Below are 18,674 nucleotides of genomic sequence, written 5' to 3'. Positions count from 1 at the left end.
ACAGAGCATAGACAGCGATGAAACAGAAAGAGAACGAGATACAGATACAGATAGAGTCAGAGATAGAGTCAGAGATGGAGACAAAAGTGAGTAAGGAGAATAGCAGTGAATAATATGAGACAGATCGATGGAGCGTTAATGAAACCAAAAAGCTAAGCGTTAATGTTATTTCCATAATATATATTAATATTACATATATACATACGTATGCCAGCAAACACCCCCCCCTAAACATGATAAATCTAAATATAAATGTTAGTTGAAGTAAAACCCACTCCACTCCACTCCCTCCACTTCCACATCTCATAATTATACCTACCAGCCACCAGCCACACCCACACCAGGCTTTAGCGTTAGACCAACCCAATCCAACCCAACCCAAACCCAACCCAACCCATCCAAATCCGAATGAGAAGCAAACTCATCTTACCACTAGAACAGTTGATGGATTGTTATCCATGGCCGTAGAGTTCCAATTAAAGTTTAAAGCAAAGAAAGAAATGTGTTTGAAGCGACGTAAACAAAAACTCTATTTAAAAAGTAAAACTAAAACCTAAATAAATACAAAATATGAAAATTAAAACGAGTAATTATATTTAAGCAGGGCCCACAAACATTAACAGGATTCCATCAATTATAAATTGCTACAAAATGGAAACTTTTCAAGGTACTTAACACGAGACAACAATTAGAGTGTGTGTGTGTGTGCCTGGCTGATTGGATCTCATGAACAGTTTTCAGAGCTGGCGACAAAATCTCTCTCTTTTTAAACTAATGCTTAGGTAATAATTATTACCAGGCAACTACACTGGCACAAGGCCAGCAGCCAAATGGCTTTAAAGAGAGTAATGCATGGCCTTTTATTTAACGACAAAATTAATGGGTTGAATGGAGAAGAGAAATATAATCTTTTAATTCGTCTACATGCAGTAGCTTTACCCGAAGATTTATCACGCCAAAGCTTTAGGTTTCTAACATTATTTGTGCTTCCTTTATATGGAATTTTGTTAATGGTAATGCTAATTCTTTGAGACCTCATTACCCACGCTGATATTTGAACTCGTAGCACACAAGAGTCGTGGAATCGGGAATATATTCAAACAAATCTGCAACACCCTCCGCACGAAATGATCTTTAGAATAATCCCCTTACGCACTTTGCTTATTTTTGAGGTTCAATGAGTAATTTTGATTTATTTGGATTAGCTGGAAATTTAGTTGAGCCCAAAAAAGTGGCCTGGGACCTGGGAACCACCCAGAATTAAATGCCACACCCCCCAGTCATCGGCATTCAGTCATCTTCCTGGCCGAAGAACATGCCCGAGGCGTAGCCTTCGTTGTAGCAGCCAAAGTTGGCACCATCCTCTGGTTGAGCTTGCACTTCGTCCACCACCGGAGCAGAATCACAGCAGCACTCACAGTCCATGGCCTCGTATCGGGCCGCGTTCACCGCCTCCTCGTCGTCCTGCGCATCTGCCTGGTCGGCCGCCAGGGGGGCAGCTGCAGCATCCAAGCAGTTGCAGGCGCCGCCGCTTGCCTGTCGCTCCTTTTCGGTCTGGGATGCGGCAGTGGCGGTGCTGCTTTCGGCGGAGCCTCCGCCCATGACGGCGTTGAAGACACCGCTGAGCACACGGTAGACGGCACCGTGCACCTGCCCCACCAGCTCGCTAGCCGGACGCACTTCATCTGCCTCCTGGGGGGACTGATACTTGAAGGCCCTCTGCTGCTGCTGCTCCTGTTGTTGCCGTTGCATGAAGGCTCTGGTGTCGTTGCTGCTGCTCTTCAGGGCACCCTCGACCTTTCGGTGCGGATTCTCGCAGGGGCACTTGCGACGCGGCGCCGCAGCCCCACCAGACGCCGGCGGTGACGAGGACGGCGGTGGGGGTGGCGGCTCGGATCTGCATTGATCGTCCTGCCGTGCCTTTGCCGCCGAGCGGCGCTGCTGCTCCCGATCGTACTCGGACATGGCGCGCTCCGATCGCTCGCGGCACGAACCGCACTCGGGATCGATCTCGTAGAAGCCCGTATCGGAGTCGTGCCCTCCCGCTGACGGGTCGCGCTCCTTGTCACAGCTGCAGCTGCCATCGGCCAGCATGCCGCCGCCAGCCCCAGACTTCTTGCCCGATCGCCGGCGTATTCGGTACACGATATACAGGAGGGCCATGGTCGCATACGTGACCTTGGCCACCTTTTGGCAACGTGGGGGAGGGGAGGGCAGAGGGCAGGACAGGACATGGCAATATTGGGGGAATAAAGGAACGGGCCACAAAGATACTTACATTCGCACGGCCATTCATGGTGCTGGCATTGAAGTGCTTCTTGAAGCCCTCGGACATCGTGGGGAAACGGACCAGTTCAAGGATCTCTGCTACGGAGCTACGTCTGATCTCTGGGTGGGTGGGATCTGATATGGAGTTGTGTGAGAGGCGAGGAGGAAACGAGCTAATGTCTACGGCAGGGCCTACTCCAAGCTAAAAACAAATTGCTTGTGGAATGTCATCCAGATGGGTTCTGGGCATTTATTAAATCAAAAGAAAAACGAACACGCAATTTGGCTAACGATAACTGAGGGGGCAATCCAGGTGCTAAGAGGGGCTCCCACTGCTGCTGCTGCTGCTGCTGTTCTTTAGTGGCGCAGCAGGACCTTCTGACAGCCCTTGCAGTAGAGCTTGGCCTCGCGACGCTTCACCCAGGCCTGCTGCATCTTCAGCAGCACATAGGCGACGCCCAGACCGGCCAGCGTGGCCTTGGCCACCTGAGGAGAGGCAATAATTATCCAAATGAGCGACTGAGTGGGTGGAAACACTCTTGGGGAGCACATACATTGGCACGTCCGCGCAGTGTGTGGCTGTTGAATTTATCCATGAAGGAGGATCCATTGAAACGATCGGACATCTTGGAGTTATATTGATTCGAGCTGCTGTTACTTATACGGGGAAATGTTTGTTGATTTGTTTTCGAATTTCGAATCAATGCAAAGTTAGACAAAGCCTGCTCTGCCAATGCCCTGCCACTGCCCTGCCCTGCCACTGCCCTGCCACTGCCCTGCCACTGCCCTGCCCTGCCACTGCCCTGCCACTGCCCTGCCACTGCCACTGGTACTGCCCCTGATCGTTTCCCAATAAATACATATAGTAGAGATGTTTCCGCCATTCAATAGGCTAATATTTGGTGGGGCTTTTGTAAATGATTATTTAAACAAAGATGTTGTACTTTTGTTTCGTTATTCTCGTATTGCATGATCAGAAAAAAAGTAAAAACAGAAAACAGTTCGACATTTTATTTGTATGGGAGTAGTTTTCCCCCCTCCATGGGACACTCGTGCGTGTGCCGAGCGTTCAATTAATGCTACAAGATTATATAGATTACGGCGCCCCCAGCGGACAGCGGACAGCCAACAAAGATCGGGAAGTGATCGGTTTACACTGTACCCTGTAATTTGCACACCCTCCTGCATAGTGGCTCAAACACTGCGGCACACACTGGGCCCACCCCCAAATCGATCCATGGACTATCATCATTTGCATGTCATTTGTTAGGGGGATACTGCTACCTGGCCCGGAGTCTGTGTCTGTATATAAGGAGTGCTGCCCGTCTGTGGCATTTGTTTATTTGTCTATTGAAAGTGCGAGCATGAAGTGGAATCTGTTGCTGATCAGCATCGCTGTGGGCATCTCATTGCCTGGCGGCCTGGAAGCAGGGGTAAGGATCTACCCGCTGGGAGGGAGCGAGAGCCGCAGCTGTAATAGGTGCATAAATATGTGTTGCAGGTGACGGAGGATCAGATGTGGGCCGCTGGCAAACTGATGAGGGATATCTGCCTGCCCAAGTATCCCAAGGTGAGCGTGGAGGTGGCCGATGGCATACGCAATGGCCAGATACCCAACAGCAAGGACTCCAACTGCTACATCAATTGCATTCTGGAGATGATGCAGGCCGTAATTTCCTGTTCCTGTTCCTTTTCCTTTTCCACTTTCAATTCCATTCTGTATTTGCATTCTTTACGCACAGATCAAGAAGGGCAAGTTCCAGGTGGAGGCCTCACTCAAGCAGATGGAAGTGCTGCTGCCGGACAGCTACAAGCCGGCGTATCGTGAGGGCCTCACTGCGTGCAAGGACTCCACTGTGGGCCTCAAGAATGCCCCCAACTGTGATCCAGCCCATGCCCTGCTCTCGTGCCTCAAGTCCCACATCAATGTCTTTGTCTTCCCCTAAACGAATCCAAGGATAGAGTACCAGTACCAGTTCCCAGTTCCCAGTTCCAGTTGTAGTCTGTAGTCTGTAGATCCCTCGCTAGTCCCCTAGTTGCATCAATAAATATTAGCCTGCCCCCCTTTCCCAAAGAGAATTCCGATGCATTTTGATGGGGGTTGCATGATCTCCGCTGCCTGTGCCATGTCATGGGAATGACTGAGGCATCGTGGCATCATGATCTACAAGCAACGATCGCGATCCATTTGCGATTAATACAGCGTGTACCGGATGCACTGGACACGACCCTAGACTAAGGCCACACCCACACCCACACCCAAACCCACAGCCCAGTCGAATGGGTATAAAACACGGGGCCAGTCCCATCCATCCACTGGCGATCCATTTTTATAGCTGGGCAAACAAGACAAGTGTAAATTATGCAGCCTGCTAACTGGATGACAACTCTCGCACTGGCGCTGGCCTGTGCCTGTCTGGCAGCAGCCGATGGCGATGACGAGGAGATGACCATGTCACTGGACGAGGTGGTGGAGCTAATCGAACCGTTTGGCGAAAGCTGTAAGCCCCAGCCACAGCGCGGTGAGTAGCATCTCCAGCCAGTGGCAGAGCCAGTTCGATCCACAGCATCCATCCCATCCCATCCCATCCCATCAGAGAACATTGTGGAGATGATCAAGAACACGCAGGAGGCCAAATATGAGACAAAATGCTTCCGCCAGTGCATGCTGGAGCAGTTCGAGCTGATGCCCGAGGGCCAGTTGAAGTTCAACGAGGACAAGACGCTCGAGATGATGAACATGATGTTCCCCAATCAGGAGAAGGATTCACCCACCATAATCAAGAGCTGCAACGATCAAGTATCGAGCAAAGACAAGTGAGTGACATCCATCTCTCCCTCTCTGATTCCGATTCCGATTCTGATTGTGGATCTCTGGATTAGGTGCGAGGTGGCCCATGACATATCCATGTGCATGCTGGGCGCGATGCGACAGCAGGGCTACAAGATACCCGACATCAAGGAGTAGTCCATTGCAGACCATTGGGGAATGGTAGACCCTTCCTCCAGGCGTTCGCTCCACACGTTCTTTTTTTTTCTAGTATTTTTTTTTTTCGTTTTTATTGTTCGTTTAATTTTTAATTAGAACACACACAATTCGATGTGGTCCCAGACGAGAAATAAAGCGCCCAGCCATAGCCAAATACATAGAACCTGGAGTTCATTCGGGGGTAAACAGGAGAGCAGCAAGGCAGATTCGGGCAGAATCTCTACCAGATCAACTTGACATTGTTCCGCTCCAGCTGGCGGCCAATGCACTGATTGAGCTGGTGGGCAGCCTCACAGGGATTCTTGGCCGAGACGGCGCGATTGCAGGTCTGCGCCAGGCTGCAGCTCAACGCGATGGCCATCTTATTGTCCTGGGTCACCAGACCGGTCAGCTTCTCCACCTGGGCCAGATTCAGCTTGTTCTTGTCATCCATCTAAGGGTGCAACACGATCCCATCTCTCTCTCTCTCCATCTCTATCTGTGCATTTAATACTCACAATTTTGGTCTTCTTGAGCACACACTCTATGAGGCATTTCTCCTTCTCGCTGGGATTGGATACCTTCATCAGCGGACGCTGATCCTTGGGACAATTCAGCTGCTGAATGCACTCCTTGCGGCCAGAGTCGATCATCTCCTGTACATGCGGCAGCTGGCGTACCATCACCGTCCAAATGGGCTCTGTGCCACGACCGACAAGGATTTTGGTCAGGTCGAAGCCCTGGCCACGGACGCAGCTCATCTGCAGCAGCAGTGGCATCAGCAGGAGAGCACTGGTCGTGGCTAGCATCGATGGCATCATCATCTTTGGATGGGGCATGTTTGGCTCTTGCTCTTTGTTTATTCCACTGGCCACCAGTTCTTGGCTTATATACCCCATCCATGCCCATCCATGACCTTCTAGATCTGCGGCAGTTACTTCTTTAGACTTATTTTTGATACATTTTGCTGACCCATCAGCGTTGGAAAATAAAAAGAATTTTCCAGTGTCAAGTTCATGACGACAGCCCCACACACAAGTCACGCATCACAGACGATCGCAGTCAGCAGCCCCACACTGCTTGGAGCCACCACCCGCCCCCACCCACGCTGGGAAAACTCTACAAGCAACGTACACACATACGTACATACTCGTACATATGTATGTGTTTATATATAATTATATTGATTTTTTTGTTGGGCATCATCTATAAGTAATAAAATTATATGAATGCGCGCCAATGATGCTTATGGCCTTTGTGTATGTACATATGTCGTACGAAGACCCTTTTATGCCGAGACACGAGTCGGGCACACGACATGTATATTGTTTTTAGATTCCCGTGCATTCTTTTTGGTGCTTTTCGCAGCTCAAATCTCGTAGCAATGGAAGGACGTTGGAAGCATAAAGTATTAAGTGATGTTTGTGTAAGGCTGCTACCTTTGAGGCTTTGTTATATTTTCAAAATTGCACACCCGAACGTAAGTAAATGGCGGAGAACTGCAGCTTTTAGTTACAAACAAAGTTCCTATGACAGCTTGCTGATTATGAAGATTATCGCGTATATTTAGAGACCCCTAACCACATACCTACTCGTACTGGCTCTCAAGTTATCTTAATAACTACAAAATATAATTCTTCTCACAGAGCATTGTCAAGCGAACGAACGAGCGAGCTTTCATTTCCTCCCACAGGGGCTATATTTTGTGGGAAGATTCTGATTGTAGTTCCAGCCAAATGATGAATGATGATGGATGGGTAATGGCTAATGGGTAATGTGTAATGTGTAATGGGTAATGGGTAGTTTTTGATTTTTTGGATTATTCAAATCATTTGCCACTAATTTTATTGCCCTGGTATTAAAACCAAAAGGCCTGCACTTGTCTCTGAATGTTATATGATATATTAAGTTGAATTCAAAAGGCAACGAATCGGTTTCTGGTGTAATTACATACTCCTACTCGTATTAATGGCGTGCCATCAAATGACAACTCGTTAGAATAACAAACAGATGGACAGCAATGCAATGGAAACAATCAGACAGATTTTCAAGACAGACGGAATGGAGAGACGTAAGATGTGCATATAAATACGAGCCCCAAACGAATGGGTACTCTGGTTGTGGAACATTTTACAATTCAAAAGTATCCAGTCTTGTATCCAGCCTCAAAGGATAGGCATCTGATGCCGATGCACAAGCGAAAACGGCAAAAGAGAATGCTTGCGAATGACCAAAACAAAATACATGTCGTGTGCATGACAAAGTAGATTGCTGCTTCACTCGAGTCATGCCGATAAGGTTTGTGTTTTTCTTTTGTTATTGGACTGCTTTGGTGGGAAGGATACTCAAATGGGCATTCTCTTTCTCCGGGTAAGGGTATGCCGTGATTATAATTGCGAGGTGGCCGCAGTACTCACTCAGTTCCAGCCGTCAGAAGATTTTGATCGATTTAATTGCATTCGAGATTTAGAATTTTTGCATTTTCATTTCCATTTCCATTTGGAGATGTCTGATTTCATGCCAGTCACCAATTAAGCGGATAATTGGCGATAGGTAGCCGCCCTACTATACGCCTCGAGTCTCGGCTTGGTGCTCACCCCCCTAGCAGTTCACACGATAGCCAGCCGAGGGAATCTCCGCCGGATCTTGGGCCAGATCGAGAGTGGAGTAGTGTGGAGTGCAGTGCAGTGCAGTGGAGTGGAGTGTCAGGTGCTGCTCATATAGTTCACTCGGCTCCCATGCGATGCCGCTAATTGTAATTATTGTGGCTGTTCGCTTGAGATCAGGCCGAGACTCTCGGATCCGACTGGAGGTGGAGGTGGATCTCTCAAGTTATCACGCGACTTGGTAGCTTTATAAAATGCGGCTGCTCCCAGCTGGACGCATTTAAGTTCGAGTTTGTGCCCCGCTAAGTTCATTCGATACAATATGTCGCGTCTGGTTTACCTGAGTCTGATGCTGATGCTGGTCGTGTGCCTGGTGGCGGTGTCCGAGTCGAAGCCACAGGAGGCCAACAGGGAGGAGCAAATGGCGGAGGCGGCCAACGAGTGCAAGGCAGAGACGGGCGCCACGGATGGTAAGCGATTCGATGCGTGTAGCCACGCTACCCAAGGAATACACCAACCCAAAACGTAAACGTTCTCTTGCAGAGGATGTGGAGCTGATGATGAAGCACGAACCGTCTGGCAATCAGGAGGGCAAGTGCCTGCGCGCCTGCATGATGAAGAAGTTTAAGATCGTGAGAGCTCAACTCAATCCGCAACCGCAAGAGTATCGTTCCAAAGTTTTTTTTTTTCCTCTTTTCCCCACAGATGGAGGAGGACGGCAAGCTGAACATTGAGCACACTTTGGGCATGCTGAAGGTGATGAGCGAGCACGCTGAGGAAAAGGAGGATGTCCTTACCGAAGTTGTGGAAACGTGTGCGGCCAGCGATGTGACCGAGGATCAGTGAGTATTTAGCTTTCGACCACACCACGCAACGCCACGCCACGCCACGCCACACCACGCCACTGATCTTGATCCGTTTCCATTTCCATTACCCTCCAGCTGCGAATCTGCCCAAGCCTATCAGACGTGCATCTTTGAGCACATGCAAAAGCATGGCATTCCCCTGATTGAGGAGCACTGAAGGTGAGAGATGACGACCAACACACCCATCGGCACACCCACTGGCCAATCGGAAGGACCTGTTAGCGCCCACTCTGGAATATACTACATATGAATCTCTATCTACCTAAATCTCTATATATATATATATTGTGTTTTTTTTTTGTCGCTTACACTTTATGAATAGTCCCTAGATAACTGATAAATTGAGCATTTGAAAATAAAAAGGTAATTAAATTGGTTTTATGCTGGGAATGGTCGAAATTAGTTTTTGGGGAAGCAAATAAAATATCAGTGTACTCTGCTGCTTATCTGATAGATTAATCAATATTCTTGTTCATTTTGGAACTTTCCTGCATCGTTACCAGATGCTCATCTCTCTGTCTGCTTACAATTTGCTTTGATATTCAATATGCAACAGCTCCACCGAGCTATAAGGGGGAATACTACATAGAGCCAATATTACAGAGAATTAATTAAATTTATCAGATACGTTTTACAGATATTTGTACTGTGTTATTTTGCAATGGAGCAGCTCTTAAGATCGAAGGTTGGAAATAAGGGCCATAAATATTAGCCATTGATATTTAGCTCACTTCCTTAAATATTATTCGATTACTGCCACAGATTCTTCAAACGAATATAAAAGATTATTGTATACGTTGTTTGGTACGTCACACATTTACCTTGACCTTGACTTCCGTGTGCCGCTCAGAATACGCTTTATTTTCAAATATTTGTTGTATATTTGTGTTTATATATAGTGATTTTTATATAATGTCCCAATCTGGGTCGCACTTACAGCTACGCTTACGCACTACAGTTATGCTACACGTACACATTATCTTCTTCTTTCTCTTCTTTGCTGCTCTCTCATTCCCGAAATTGTGATGGCAAAGGGCAGGCTCTGTTCTGGCTTGCATACAAGGCTCTAGGCTCCTACCAACGTTTCTTCCGTTCCGTTACTCTTCTTACTCGCTTCATCATTGATTGATTGATTGATCGATCGGCCAAGGTAGCCACCGGCTTAAATATAGTATTTATATGGGTTCTTTTTTATAGTACGCTGCCTGCCAGCCTATCCTGGAGAATTCGCTTTCTGAAGACAGCGACGACGAGAGCGAGCGATGATGATGCTGCTGCTGCTGTTTCTGCTGCTGCTGCTGCTTTCAACAAGCGAATTCACAAGCTGGAGCTGGAGGCCGGGCTTATCTAGTTTTGTATTAGGTATTAGCTTAATATAATGCGCAAAATCTATACGCGTTCCAGGGTCTTCTCTATTGGTCTCTAGGATGCGCACGCACACACACAGATACACGCACACACGCACACCAACTGACATCCACGCACACGATCATTGTCAAAGAAAAACATTTGAAAACGATGATGGGAGGCGTAAATGTTGGAGCATACAAAAAAAAAAAAAAAAAAGCCAAAATAGAAAAGAGCTTAATTTATATTTGGAAGGAGGGGGTTTTTCTTTTCAGCTGCCAAAGCAGAACAGGGACGTGCGGAGGCGAATGCGGATGCAGATGAGGGCTTCTCCCCGACTGGGATGTTCTCCTTAGCTAAATTTAATCTAAAAATGATTTTCTTTTGCATTTCGCAATTGCTTTTCACGTTTGTTGTTGCTTGGGAAGGCAGGCAGTACATTTTCGTTAGAGTTTTGTTGTTGTTGTTGTTTTCCGGCTAACAAAATCGAGGCGTTCCAGTCCACACACACACACACACACACACCGTACACACAAAACGTCCAACGGTGCGACATGGACGTCGAGGGTTAAGTTCGGAGTAGTCAGGCAAGTCCTTGGCACTTGCCGGTGCTACTGCTCTGACGTGGTAGTGCTAGTGGCTGTGCTGTAGCTGTGGCGGTGGCTGTGGTTGTAGTCTTAGAGAAAATAGTCAGCCTGGGGCTTCTTTGATGGTATGCCCCGGCTCTCCTGTGGTGCCGCCTCGAATATGACAAAGTCACGATGCAGGTACTCGTTCAGTTCCAAAATGGCAGCCACATTGCCGCAACTGCCAAGCGTGGGTGGGAAAAAGAATTCGATCAGATTGATTCAGAGTAGCAGAATGGATGGACATGACATGACATACCGGTAGCAATAGTTTGGCGCCGACCACACGGTCAAAACGGTTTCATTGAAATGCCATTTGAACCCCTCCATAACCAGCTGATGGGCCCTACATATCATATCGATCTCGTTGGTCCTGTTAAACTGCGAGACAACATCCGAGCCGAAGAGGTAGCCGGCACCGCGTGGTGATACACCCCAGCCGGTTTGATCTTCGGGATCGCTCCATAGCAGATCGCACATGGGTCCGTCGTGGGGTACCTCCTGCTTGCGATCGATGCTACGGATCTGATCCAAATACTGAATGGAGGGCGAGAGTCCGCCGTGGACGCAGAATATCTTGCCGTCAATGATGGCCGACAGGCTGAGGTAGTCAAAGATCTCCGTGCAGTAGCGCCACACGGCTGTGGAGCCATATTTGCGAAGACACTCATCGTAGAAGCCATACACCTGGGTGATCTGGCGAGATTCGTGATTGCCGCGTATCAATGTGATGCGATCCGGATAGCGCACTTTAAGGGCCAGCAGGAGCAGGAATGTTTCAACGCTGTAGTACCCACGGTCCACAAAGTCACCCATGAATAGGTAGTTCTTCTCGGGCACATCGCCGCCCACCTTGAACAGTTCCTTTAAATCGTAGAACTGGCCGTGTATGTCACCGCACACCGTCACTGGGGAGTCCACACGCTGTACGTTACCCTCCTCAACGAGAATTTCGCGAGCCTTGGCGCACAAGCCCTTCACCTCATTCTCTTTGATGATTTCACAGCGTTTCAGTTGCTCAATTTGGCGGTCCAAGTCGCTGTAGTCCGACATTTTGCTGCCGTTGGGGGGGTTGGCGTCGGCGTCTGCGGGAATGAGTGGTATCAGTCACGGCACAGGCACAGGCGTCCCTGGGTTATGGCGCTCTCTTTCCGGGGCTGTTAAATGCAATAGAATATTAATACATTTTCAAGTTAGTCTTTTAATTGTTTGTATTTCGGTTTTTGCATGCGCCAAGTGTGTATGAGTGTCGTGTGTATGTGCGTCTGTGCGTTTCGTTGTGTGTGTGGCTTGTCATTGGCCTTTTTGCCGCGCGCGGGCCACAACCGTACATCCTCGACCTTTCGAATATATACTTGATCATAATACGTTTTGCAAGTAGCACTTACAGTTGCGCGGAGCAATCTCAACAATCCTTTTATTGTTGTTTGGCTGTGGGAACTCGCACTCACGTTCTTGTAAAAAAAATTAACATTAACTTTTTGTCAGCAACGAGTTGTCAAACCAAAGAGGGCACTATCGATGGTATCGATATTTTTCTGTTAGCCTCTACTATCGATGGTTTTAAGACTATCATGATAGTATCGAGCTACAGTCGTTGCGCTTTTGATATGTTTGGATTGGCTGCTATAAAATACAAAGACAAATTTGTAAACAAATCGACAGGTGACATCTAATTTTTACAATGGACAAGTTCCTAAAAGGTTTCCATGGTTTTTAATTATTATTTTCGCCCGATACTATTACGATAGTATCGATTTTTTCAAAACATTCAAAACTATCGATGACTTAACTATCAATCGTTTCACAGCTCTATTTTGTCAGCAACGAGTTGTCAACAAAGTGACCGGTGACGATAAAGATAAAAAAATACCCGTCTGACCATCAGAAATATACCCAAATATACCCTCCCCTTTACATAATATACCGTAAATATACTGACGGGTCAACAAAAATGTCCCATTTTTACACGGTAACTACACGGTAGCTGTATGTATGTATACAGTATACTGTATGGTTAGTGACGGTAGCTACACTATGTAACTACACTGTAACTACATGTGTGTTACATATCAACGACTTATTTGTGGTTGTACATATCAATAGTTACACATCGATACTTTGTCGGTAAAAAGCCGATGTTCCGGTTATTTTTCTCGTTCCAAGTTCCATATAAAATGCCTTGCACCAGACAATTAGATGCAATTGTGAAATTGTTGTGCCACCAAGCGCCTGCGTTTACGTTTAAGTGGGAAAGTGAAATAGATCCATTTGTCACATTGCCATGTCCAGCTTTGGAGCCGACGTTGACAAGGTTTGGCCAACTGTTGCGGGCGATTCCCAAACGCTGACTAAGTTCGGTCGAAAGCTGCTTGAGAAATGCCGAGATTTGAAGAAACCCGTTGGCGGACCCGTTGATATAGATGACTTTATAAACAGATCCAGAGAATTTCCCCTTCCGGTATGTTGCTGGCACTTACGTTTTGCATATCAATTCTAACCCCCTGTATTACCCTGTATAGTTTGGCGTTGAGAGTGTGCGGGTTAATAGACAGCCGACGGCACGACATGCACGCATTGCCAGCCAAATCTCCTCCGTCTATCCGGTGATACATGAGCGCACCTTGGGACTCTATCTGCAGTACCTAGAGCACAAGTGTCAATGGGGTAAGCATGTTGCAAGCGCTCCCAATGCCTCACGTTGTTAAATCTGTCGCCTCTATGCTAGGAAACTCTGTGCAGCGACCTGTCTACCAGCAGCTCTCCCTCTGCGGATTCGTGCAGCGGCTGCTGGAGAAGCGTTGTGCCAGCTTCTTTGCCGCAACGATAAGTTCTTGCTGCTGACTGGCGAGAGTGGAGCTAGCGGCTTTGAGCCCATCGGCAGCGCAGAGGAGAAGGCTCCGCTTGTCTTGGAACACGTTCTCAGCTACGATGACGTCAAGCTGTCCGCCCTGCTGTCGGTCAGCTCGCACACGGAGTTCATCAACGAAGGTGAGCGGGCCAATTGCGGTCGGGTTACCCAAGATCGTCGGGCATTGGAGCCCGAAGGTGTCATTATGGGTCTCATAGGGGCCCGGCTATCGCGCCGCAATCTGATGGAGTTCCAGGACATTGTCATCGCGCGCACACAGAACACGCCAGAGAATGGCTATGGCATGGACCTGGATGTGCCGACCTCAAACCAGGCCGAGGACTATCGCCGCCTCTGGCGAAACTTCTACGAGACGCGAGACTGTCTGTACGCCGATGTCAGCATTGACAATCGGCGCTTTGGCGTCTCGAGGAACAAGCAGGACATCTTCGACAATCTGGTGATGAAGCGGCGCTATGCCATAAGCTTTGACATGCTGCTGCTGGAGGCCCAGGCACGTGCTCGAGAGGCCGGCAAGCAGGCCTACATTCATGTCGTTGGCTTCGGTTTGGGCGTGTGGAAAGTGGCCCAGCAGCAGGAGCGCATCTTTCTGGAGACCTTCGAGCAGCGCCTCCGCGAGCTGGGCAAGCGTCTCACCCACATCGGTGTGGTGCACTTCTCCTGGTTCAGCCTCACCAATTGCGGCGGATTGCACAATGGCGCCATCATCAAGACCGACGACCATCCGGCGGACGGCATTCGTGTGCACATCTCCAAACGAAATCCAGCCGAGAAGCTGTCCACTCCGGAGCACGCTAATATGCTGTTGGTGGTCTCCTATGCCTGGGACGGCAATGCCCTGCCGGGAAATGAGTTCTGGATGGTAGGTGTACCGCTCGCAATACTCCACCCACTCCCCCATCCGCACTCTAAGCTTATTTCATCCATTATCCATTTGTAGAAAATGCTCAAGTCCACGGGCGATTCATCAACGGCATGTTCAACGCTCATCACGGAGCTGCACAATCCGCACATCAACACCGAGTACTGCAATGGCAACAATCTACACATCGCCTCGCCGGAGCTGGGTGTCCTTCACATAGCGGAGTATGCCAGGCATGTTCTAAGAAAAACAGCAACGACGACAGCCACGCTGATGATTGATGGCGGTCATTGAGCGAAGGAAGAAGTCCCAGAGAATCTTCTTGCGACTGGCTGTTATTGCTTAGTCTGCGAGTATCTCTTTTGCTATCTAATCTTATCTAATCGTTGTGCATGTTAGTTGTGGGTACTACAGCAAATGCTGTAGGTCAACTCCATGACCTCTCTTTGACATTCATTTGAGCAACTTTCATGTTTTATGTATGTATGTATATATGTATAAAAAAAATGTATTAAAATGCCAGAATACGATTCAATTTACAAGCTGTGACCGAGTTTGCTGATCCAACTGAGGCCCTCGACCGTCGTTGTCTTTGGCTTGTATTCACAGCCAATCCAGCCATCGTAGCCGAATTCACGCAGCCGCTTGAACACGTAGTCGTAGTTGAGTTCGCCGGCAGTGTCCGGTTCGTGTCGATGGGGTACCTGGGCAATCTGGAAGTGACCAATCTGACTCTTGTACTCCTCCAGCGTCTTTGTCACATTGCCGTGGATGTGCTGGAGGTGATAGAGGTCGGCAAGCAGCTTAATGTTGTCGGCCCCCACCTCAGTAAGCACGCCCGCTGCCGTCACATACGAGTTCATGAAATAGCCAGGTACGGCATACTTGTTAATTGGCTCTATCACGCCGATCATCTGGTTCGCCCTGAGGCTATCAGCCGCGATCTTCAAATTCGATGTGTATGTTTTTTTGTAGTCAGTCTCCTGGCCCTTGGTGAGCAGTCCAGAGGTCAGGTGGATCTTTTTACAGTTCACATCCTTGGCAAAGTCAATCGTCTCGTTCAGCTGCTTCTGGAACAGTCCCTCCGCCCCGGGAACGCTCGTTGAGCCAAACCGCAGCTGATCGCTGGTCTTATCAAAGGCCAGATTGACCAGGCTGACCACAATTCCGGTCTCACGGATTGCCGACACAACGTCCCGAGTCTCACCCTCGGGATAGGGGATCTCCACAGCCCGAAATCCGCTCTGGTGGGCCAGCTGAATGCGTTCCGCAATTGTGGTCGCCTTCTCGGTGAATAGGAAATTCAAGTTAGCTGCGAACTTAAGTGCCATTCTCGGTGCGCGGTTCGTTTACGACTGATTCTGATTATACATATCAGTGTATGATTTCATTTAAAAGTAAAAAATAAAAAAGCTTTTTCCACTGTCAATGTCATCTGCTCAGTGTTGCCCATTTAGCTAGTTTCTTTAAAGCTATACTATTGCAAAATTTTTGCAGCTCGGAATGCGGGGCATATTTTATTCCAGAGGCTGACGGCAGTTTATGACACTACGGCACTATGAAAGTTATAATGTTATTTCTGGATTTAAAAAAAGCCAATCCATTGAAACATAAAATTCCTAATTATATATATGCATACTCATACTCTTTAGAACATTAGAGTGTTAGAGTAAGCCATTAATGCGGTGTCAGCTACTCACGTGATAAAACAAACACGGCAGGCCCACCTCGATGCACCGCTATTTTTCATTTTTTTTTGCTTGTATTCGTTTCTTGGTGCTACCGGCTTCGTAGATGAGCATGGATTGTAGTGAAGAGGAACCAATACGGCACAAAAATACAAATTTCAAAACACGCATGGTAAAAATTTTTACGAACTAAGTCCAACATGAAAACATCATAATTTAATAATATATAAATTATAACGGCTATTTGAAAATTACTTTTAAAGCTCTTTCATTAAAAAATATGTAATCCCATAAACAAACAAACATTACCTGTGTTGTCGCTATAATAGATACATTAATGCTTTCCCAAGATCGAGTAGGCTATAAAAAGCACAAGCGACGGAAAACATTTTTCCGTTCCGTTCCCAGACCGATTACATTTGCTTAGCTGCTTTTTGAGAGCAATTCGATACTTTTCTGATAGTTGACATCTTGTTAAGCATATACGGGATATATTCTTTATTTATAAGTAAGAAAGAGAGTCGACCTGGAGTGCGATGAGTTTTATGAGACGAGCGCCAATCAGAGATCGCTTGAGGTCACTATTTTCCCTACACAAGACCTCGCTGAACCCCTGCAATGCCAAATTGCGAGCGACTACATCCAGGCGGGCATAACGGCTGGTTGCCTGCCGCAGTTCCGTTTGCCCTTCAAAATCGGAAGCATTCTACTATTTCTATAATGACTCATACAGTTTGGATTTCCGAAAAGTCTGATTCATGCCACTCGTTGATTTCCTTATCTAGGGATAATGCACTACTAGCGAAATTTAAATTTCAGTTCTTGTTTTCTGCTCCATGTGGTCTTTTTTTTTTTGGGGTGAGGCAAATTGCTCTAAAGCATTGATGGATTCGAATACAAATCTATCGTTGCTAGAGATGATATTCCGTTTTCGCTAGATGAATCGCCCTTGAGGATGATCGATTACATACATAAGGAATCTCCAGGGTTTTCGCAGTTTGAATTCAGACCGAGCACAAAAAAAGTTTGCAATGAAATTGTGAAAGTGGGAAAATAAAAATAAAACAAAATAAACAGCTGTGGCTGTCCTCTTAAATTAATCTGGATAGCATTCCAGCTTCCAGTTTATGGCAATCTGCAGCTAATCGCTGCATTTTATACGAACCATTTTCGGCGTTAGTTATTTTTACTTTGAAGACTGAACTCTTTTGTTCAGTTCATTATGTATTTGAAATAATATGTTGGTCTTAAAATGTTCCATGTAGGAAGAGTGCTGAACATGTACTTTATGTGCATTTTGCTTTACCAAATTTTTGCTTAGCTTTTTATTCAGTTTTAGCTATCTTTTGCTTGTATTGCCTCTGAAAATTCCATCATTACTAGGGAGCACTGGTTAACACGCATAACATGGAGATGCTGCGACTACGAAGCTTAGGACGCGGCTCAAGAGAACTGAATGTGCTTTGACGCCTTGTTTGATGCGAGAGAAAGAAAGACGGAGAACGGCAATAGTAGAATATGTTTTGTTTTTTTCTCTACTCTTTGCTGCTTTGTGCGCGGCGAAATATGAAAACTCAAATACTTATCACGAGTAAACATTTGAAATATTTCTTATTTCTTGAATAAATTCTTCATCTGAAAAAAAATTTCTCTTTGTGTCAGTCCGTACCTTTGTACTTTTTATGCGACGGGCGGATTTCGGACTTCGGGCTGGTGATGACCGGTCAACGGGTAAACTCTTCCTTCTCACACTCATTATATAGATATCCAGACATGTTCTGGAGTGTCAGCCTTTCAGTGAAAAAAATTTCACTTCTCTGTCTTTCCGAACGCGTGTTAGATTTTTAAGAGAAATTTAAAAAAAAGGGCGGAAGATCATTATTAAATGAGGATAAGCTAAAGCTCAGCTGGAGCTAAAAAAAACTTCTCTTCTCGTTCTTTCCGAAACGATACGTATATCAGATATGTTTGCTTTTCATTTTCTTATTCGATATATTACTTGAGTTAAATCTTCGCACTATATGTATATCCAGATACGTTTTGGATGGCTCAGCCTTTCAGTGAAAAACAAATTTCACTTTCTTACTCTTCCGAACGCGTATTAAGATTAAACAAAATTTAAAAAAGGCGGACGATAACCAATTAAATGAGGATAAGCTGAAAGCTTAGCCTTGCAGATAAAAAAACAAATTTCTCTTCTTGTTCTTTCGATGGATACGATATAAATAAATGTTTGCTTTTCATTTTCTTATTCGATATTATCTAGTGAAATTCTTTGTATTATATGTATATCCAGATATGTTCTGGATGGCTCAGCCTTTCAGCTGAAAAACCAATTTCACTTATCATCTTTCGAACGCGTATTAAGACTTTAACAAAATTTAAAAACAGGCGGCAGATAACACTAGTCAATATGATTTTTTTTTAAAGGACAAAACGAATTTTTCTTAAAGATTTGGGGCTTAGAAATGGTTTGACTGATATTTTTTTTCTACGCATAACTTTTTCTCAAGAATTTTTGAAAACTGGTATTTTTTTTCAAGTTTTTTCACAGGTAACGCTTGTTTTTTT

At 46.4% G+C, this 18,674-nt stretch overlaps 9 protein-coding genes across 9 annotated transcripts; 4 read left to right on the top strand and 5 right to left on the bottom strand.

Moving 5' to 3' along the window:
- Nucleotides 1-1,290: 1,290 nt before the first annotated feature.
- Nucleotides 1,291-2,347, bottom strand: LOC121405040. Its single transcript, XM_041595590.1, has 2 exons — nt 2,279-2,347; nt 1,291-2,187 (listed from the first exon to the last, which is right to left on the bottom strand). The coding sequence occupies exons 1-2, from the start codon at nt 2,333-2,335 to the stop codon at nt 1,291-1,293; spliced, it is 954 nt and encodes a 317-aa protein (XP_041451524.1). The 5' UTR covers nt 2,336-2,347.
- Nucleotides 2,348-2,625: 278 nt separating this feature from the next.
- LOC121405300 (putative 60S ribosomal protein L33) lies at nt 2,626-2,894 on the bottom strand. Its single transcript, XM_041595924.1, has 2 exons — nt 2,823-2,894; nt 2,626-2,754 (listed from the first exon to the last, which is right to left on the bottom strand). The coding sequence occupies exons 1-2, from the start codon at nt 2,892-2,894 to the stop codon at nt 2,626-2,628; spliced, it is 201 nt and encodes a 66-aa protein (XP_041451858.1).
- Nucleotides 2,895-3,632: 738 nt separating this feature from the next.
- On the top strand, nt 3,633-4,271 carry LOC121405217 (general odorant-binding protein 19a). Its single transcript, XM_041595809.1, has 3 exons — nt 3,633-3,701; nt 3,770-3,937; nt 4,011-4,271. Exons 1-3 carry the CDS (start codon nt 3,633-3,635, stop codon nt 4,212-4,214), a joined length of 441 nt encoding a protein of 146 aa, XP_041451743.1. The 3' UTR covers nt 4,215-4,271.
- Nucleotides 4,272-4,648: 377 nt separating this feature from the next.
- LOC121405270 lies at nt 4,649-5,236 on the top strand. The gene is made up of 3 exons (XM_041595898.1): nt 4,649-4,790; nt 4,866-5,085; nt 5,152-5,236. The coding sequence occupies exons 1-3, from the start codon at nt 4,649-4,651 to the stop codon at nt 5,234-5,236; spliced, it is 447 nt and encodes a 148-aa protein (XP_041451832.1).
- Nucleotides 5,237-5,413: 177 nt separating this feature from the next.
- Nucleotides 5,414-6,108, bottom strand: LOC111077415. Its single transcript, XM_022371687.2, has 2 exons — nt 5,755-6,108; nt 5,414-5,690 (listed from the first exon to the last, which is right to left on the bottom strand). Exons 1-2 carry the CDS (start codon nt 6,073-6,075, stop codon nt 5,478-5,480), a joined length of 534 nt encoding a protein of 177 aa, XP_022227379.2. The 5' UTR covers nt 6,076-6,108; the 3' UTR covers nt 5,414-5,477.
- A 2,081-nt stretch (nt 6,109-8,189) lies between these two features.
- LOC121405224 (general odorant-binding protein 19d-like) lies at nt 8,190-9,085 on the top strand. Its single transcript, XM_041595832.1, has 4 exons — nt 8,190-8,312; nt 8,386-8,474; nt 8,548-8,684; nt 8,784-9,085. The coding sequence occupies exons 1-4, from the start codon at nt 8,192-8,194 to the stop codon at nt 8,863-8,865; spliced, it is 429 nt and encodes a 142-aa protein (XP_041451766.1). The 5' UTR covers nt 8,190-8,191; the 3' UTR covers nt 8,866-9,085.
- Nucleotides 9,086-10,680: 1,595 nt separating this feature from the next.
- Nucleotides 10,681-12,149, bottom strand: LOC121405154 (serine/threonine-protein phosphatase 4 catalytic subunit). Its single transcript, XM_041595764.1, has 3 exons — nt 12,070-12,149; nt 10,941-11,838; nt 10,681-10,862 (listed from the first exon to the last, which is right to left on the bottom strand). The coding sequence occupies exons 2-3, from the start codon at nt 11,732-11,734 to the stop codon at nt 10,733-10,735; spliced, it is 924 nt and encodes a 307-aa protein (XP_041451698.1). The 5' UTR covers nt 11,735-11,838; nt 12,070-12,149; the 3' UTR covers nt 10,681-10,732.
- Nucleotides 12,150-12,819: 670 nt separating this feature from the next.
- On the top strand, nt 12,820-14,772 carry LOC121405090. The gene is given in 5 exon segments (XM_041595686.1): nt 12,820-13,142; nt 13,204-13,348; nt 13,410-13,499; nt 13,502-14,415; nt 14,494-14,772. Coding segments are annotated over 5 exon segments (1,542 nt in total). The 5' UTR covers nt 12,820-12,965; the 3' UTR covers nt 14,710-14,772.
- Nucleotides 14,773-14,896: 124 nt separating this feature from the next.
- Nucleotides 14,897-15,761, bottom strand: LOC121405094 (putative hydroxypyruvate isomerase). Its single transcript, XM_041595693.1, has one exon. It carries the CDS (start codon nt 15,744-15,746, stop codon nt 14,952-14,954), a length of 795 nt encoding a protein of 264 aa, XP_041451627.1. The 5' UTR covers nt 15,747-15,761; the 3' UTR covers nt 14,897-14,951.
- Nucleotides 15,762-18,674: the final 2,913 nt, after the last annotated feature.

The sequence above is a fragment of the Drosophila obscura genome, unplaced genomic scaffold (assembly GCF_018151105.1).
Source record: "Drosophila obscura isolate BZ-5 IFL unplaced genomic scaffold, ASM1815110v1 contig_137, whole genome shotgun sequence".
NCBI lineage: Eukaryota > Metazoa > Arthropoda > Insecta > Diptera > Drosophilidae > Drosophila > Drosophila obscura.
The sequence above is the reverse complement of the archived record's forward strand: the minus strand, read 5'-3'. Positions and strand labels throughout refer to the sequence as shown.

What these genes read in the sequence shown, in the direction of transcription:
- LOC121405154 (XM_041595764.1), bottom strand. Translation starts at nt 11,734, where the DNA reads ATGTCGGACTACAGCGACTTGGACCGCCAAATTGAGCAACTGAAACGC. An exon ending in GCGCCAAACTATTGCTACCG is followed by an intron (nt 10,863 to 10,940) that starts GTATGTCATGTC and finishes CACGCTTGGCAG; the next exon opens with TTGCGGCAATGTGGCTGCCA.
- LOC121405094 (XM_041595693.1), bottom strand. Translation starts at nt 15,746, where the DNA reads ATGGCACTTAAGTTCGCAGCTAACTTGAATTTCCTATTCACCGAGAAG.
- LOC121405040 (XM_041595590.1), bottom strand. Translation starts at nt 2,335, where the DNA reads ATGTCCGAGGGCTTCAAGAAGCACTTCAATGCCAGCACCATGAATGGC. An exon ending in CCATGAATGGCCGTGCGAAT is followed by an intron (nt 2,188 to 2,278) that starts GTAAGTATCTTT and finishes CGTTGCCAAAAG; the next exon opens with GTGGCCAAGGTCACGTATGC.
- LOC121405217 (XM_041595809.1), top strand. Translation starts at nt 3,633, where the DNA reads ATGAAGTGGAATCTGTTGCTGATCAGCATCGCTGTGGGCATCTCATTG. An exon ending in CTGGCGGCCTGGAAGCAGGG is followed by an intron (nt 3,702 to 3,769) that starts GTAAGGATCTAC and finishes TATGTGTTGCAG; the next exon opens with GTGACGGAGGATCAGATGTG. An exon ending in TTCTGGAGATGATGCAGGCC is followed by an intron (nt 3,938 to 4,010) that starts GTAATTTCCTGT and finishes CTTTACGCACAG; the next exon opens with ATCAAGAAGGGCAAGTTCCA.
- LOC121405224 (XM_041595832.1), top strand. Translation starts at nt 8,192, where the DNA reads ATGCTGATGCTGGTCGTGTGCCTGGTGGCGGTGTCCGAGTCGAAGCCA. An exon ending in AGAGACGGGCGCCACGGATG is followed by an intron (nt 8,313 to 8,385) that starts GTAAGCGATTCG and finishes GTTCTCTTGCAG; the next exon opens with AGGATGTGGAGCTGATGATG. An exon ending in TGATGAAGAAGTTTAAGATC is followed by an intron (nt 8,475 to 8,547) that starts GTGAGAGCTCAA and finishes TTTTCCCCACAG; the next exon opens with ATGGAGGAGGACGGCAAGCT.
- LOC111077415 (XM_022371687.2), bottom strand. Translation starts at nt 6,075, where the DNA reads ATGCCCCATCCAAAGATGATGATGCCATCGATGCTAGCCACGACCAGT. An exon ending in TGCTCAAGAAGACCAAAATT is followed by an intron (nt 5,691 to 5,754) that starts GTGAGTATTAAA and finishes TTGCACCCTTAG; the next exon opens with ATGGATGACAAGAACAAGCT.
- LOC121405300 (XM_041595924.1), bottom strand. Translation starts at nt 2,894, where the DNA reads ATGTCCGATCGTTTCAATGGATCCTCCTTCATGGATAAATTCAACAGC. An exon ending in CACTGCGCGGACGTGCCAAT is followed by an intron (nt 2,755 to 2,822) that starts GTATGTGCTCCC and finishes GCCTCTCCTCAG; the next exon opens with GTGGCCAAGGCCACGCTGGC.
- LOC121405270 (XM_041595898.1), top strand. Translation starts at nt 4,649, where the DNA reads ATGACAACTCTCGCACTGGCGCTGGCCTGTGCCTGTCTGGCAGCAGCC. An exon ending in TAAGCCCCAGCCACAGCGCG is followed by an intron (nt 4,791 to 4,865) that starts GTGAGTAGCATC and finishes CCATCCCATCAG; the next exon opens with AGAACATTGTGGAGATGATC. An exon ending in CAAGTATCGAGCAAAGACAA is followed by an intron (nt 5,086 to 5,151) that starts GTGAGTGACATC and finishes TCTCTGGATTAG; the next exon opens with GTGCGAGGTGGCCCATGACA.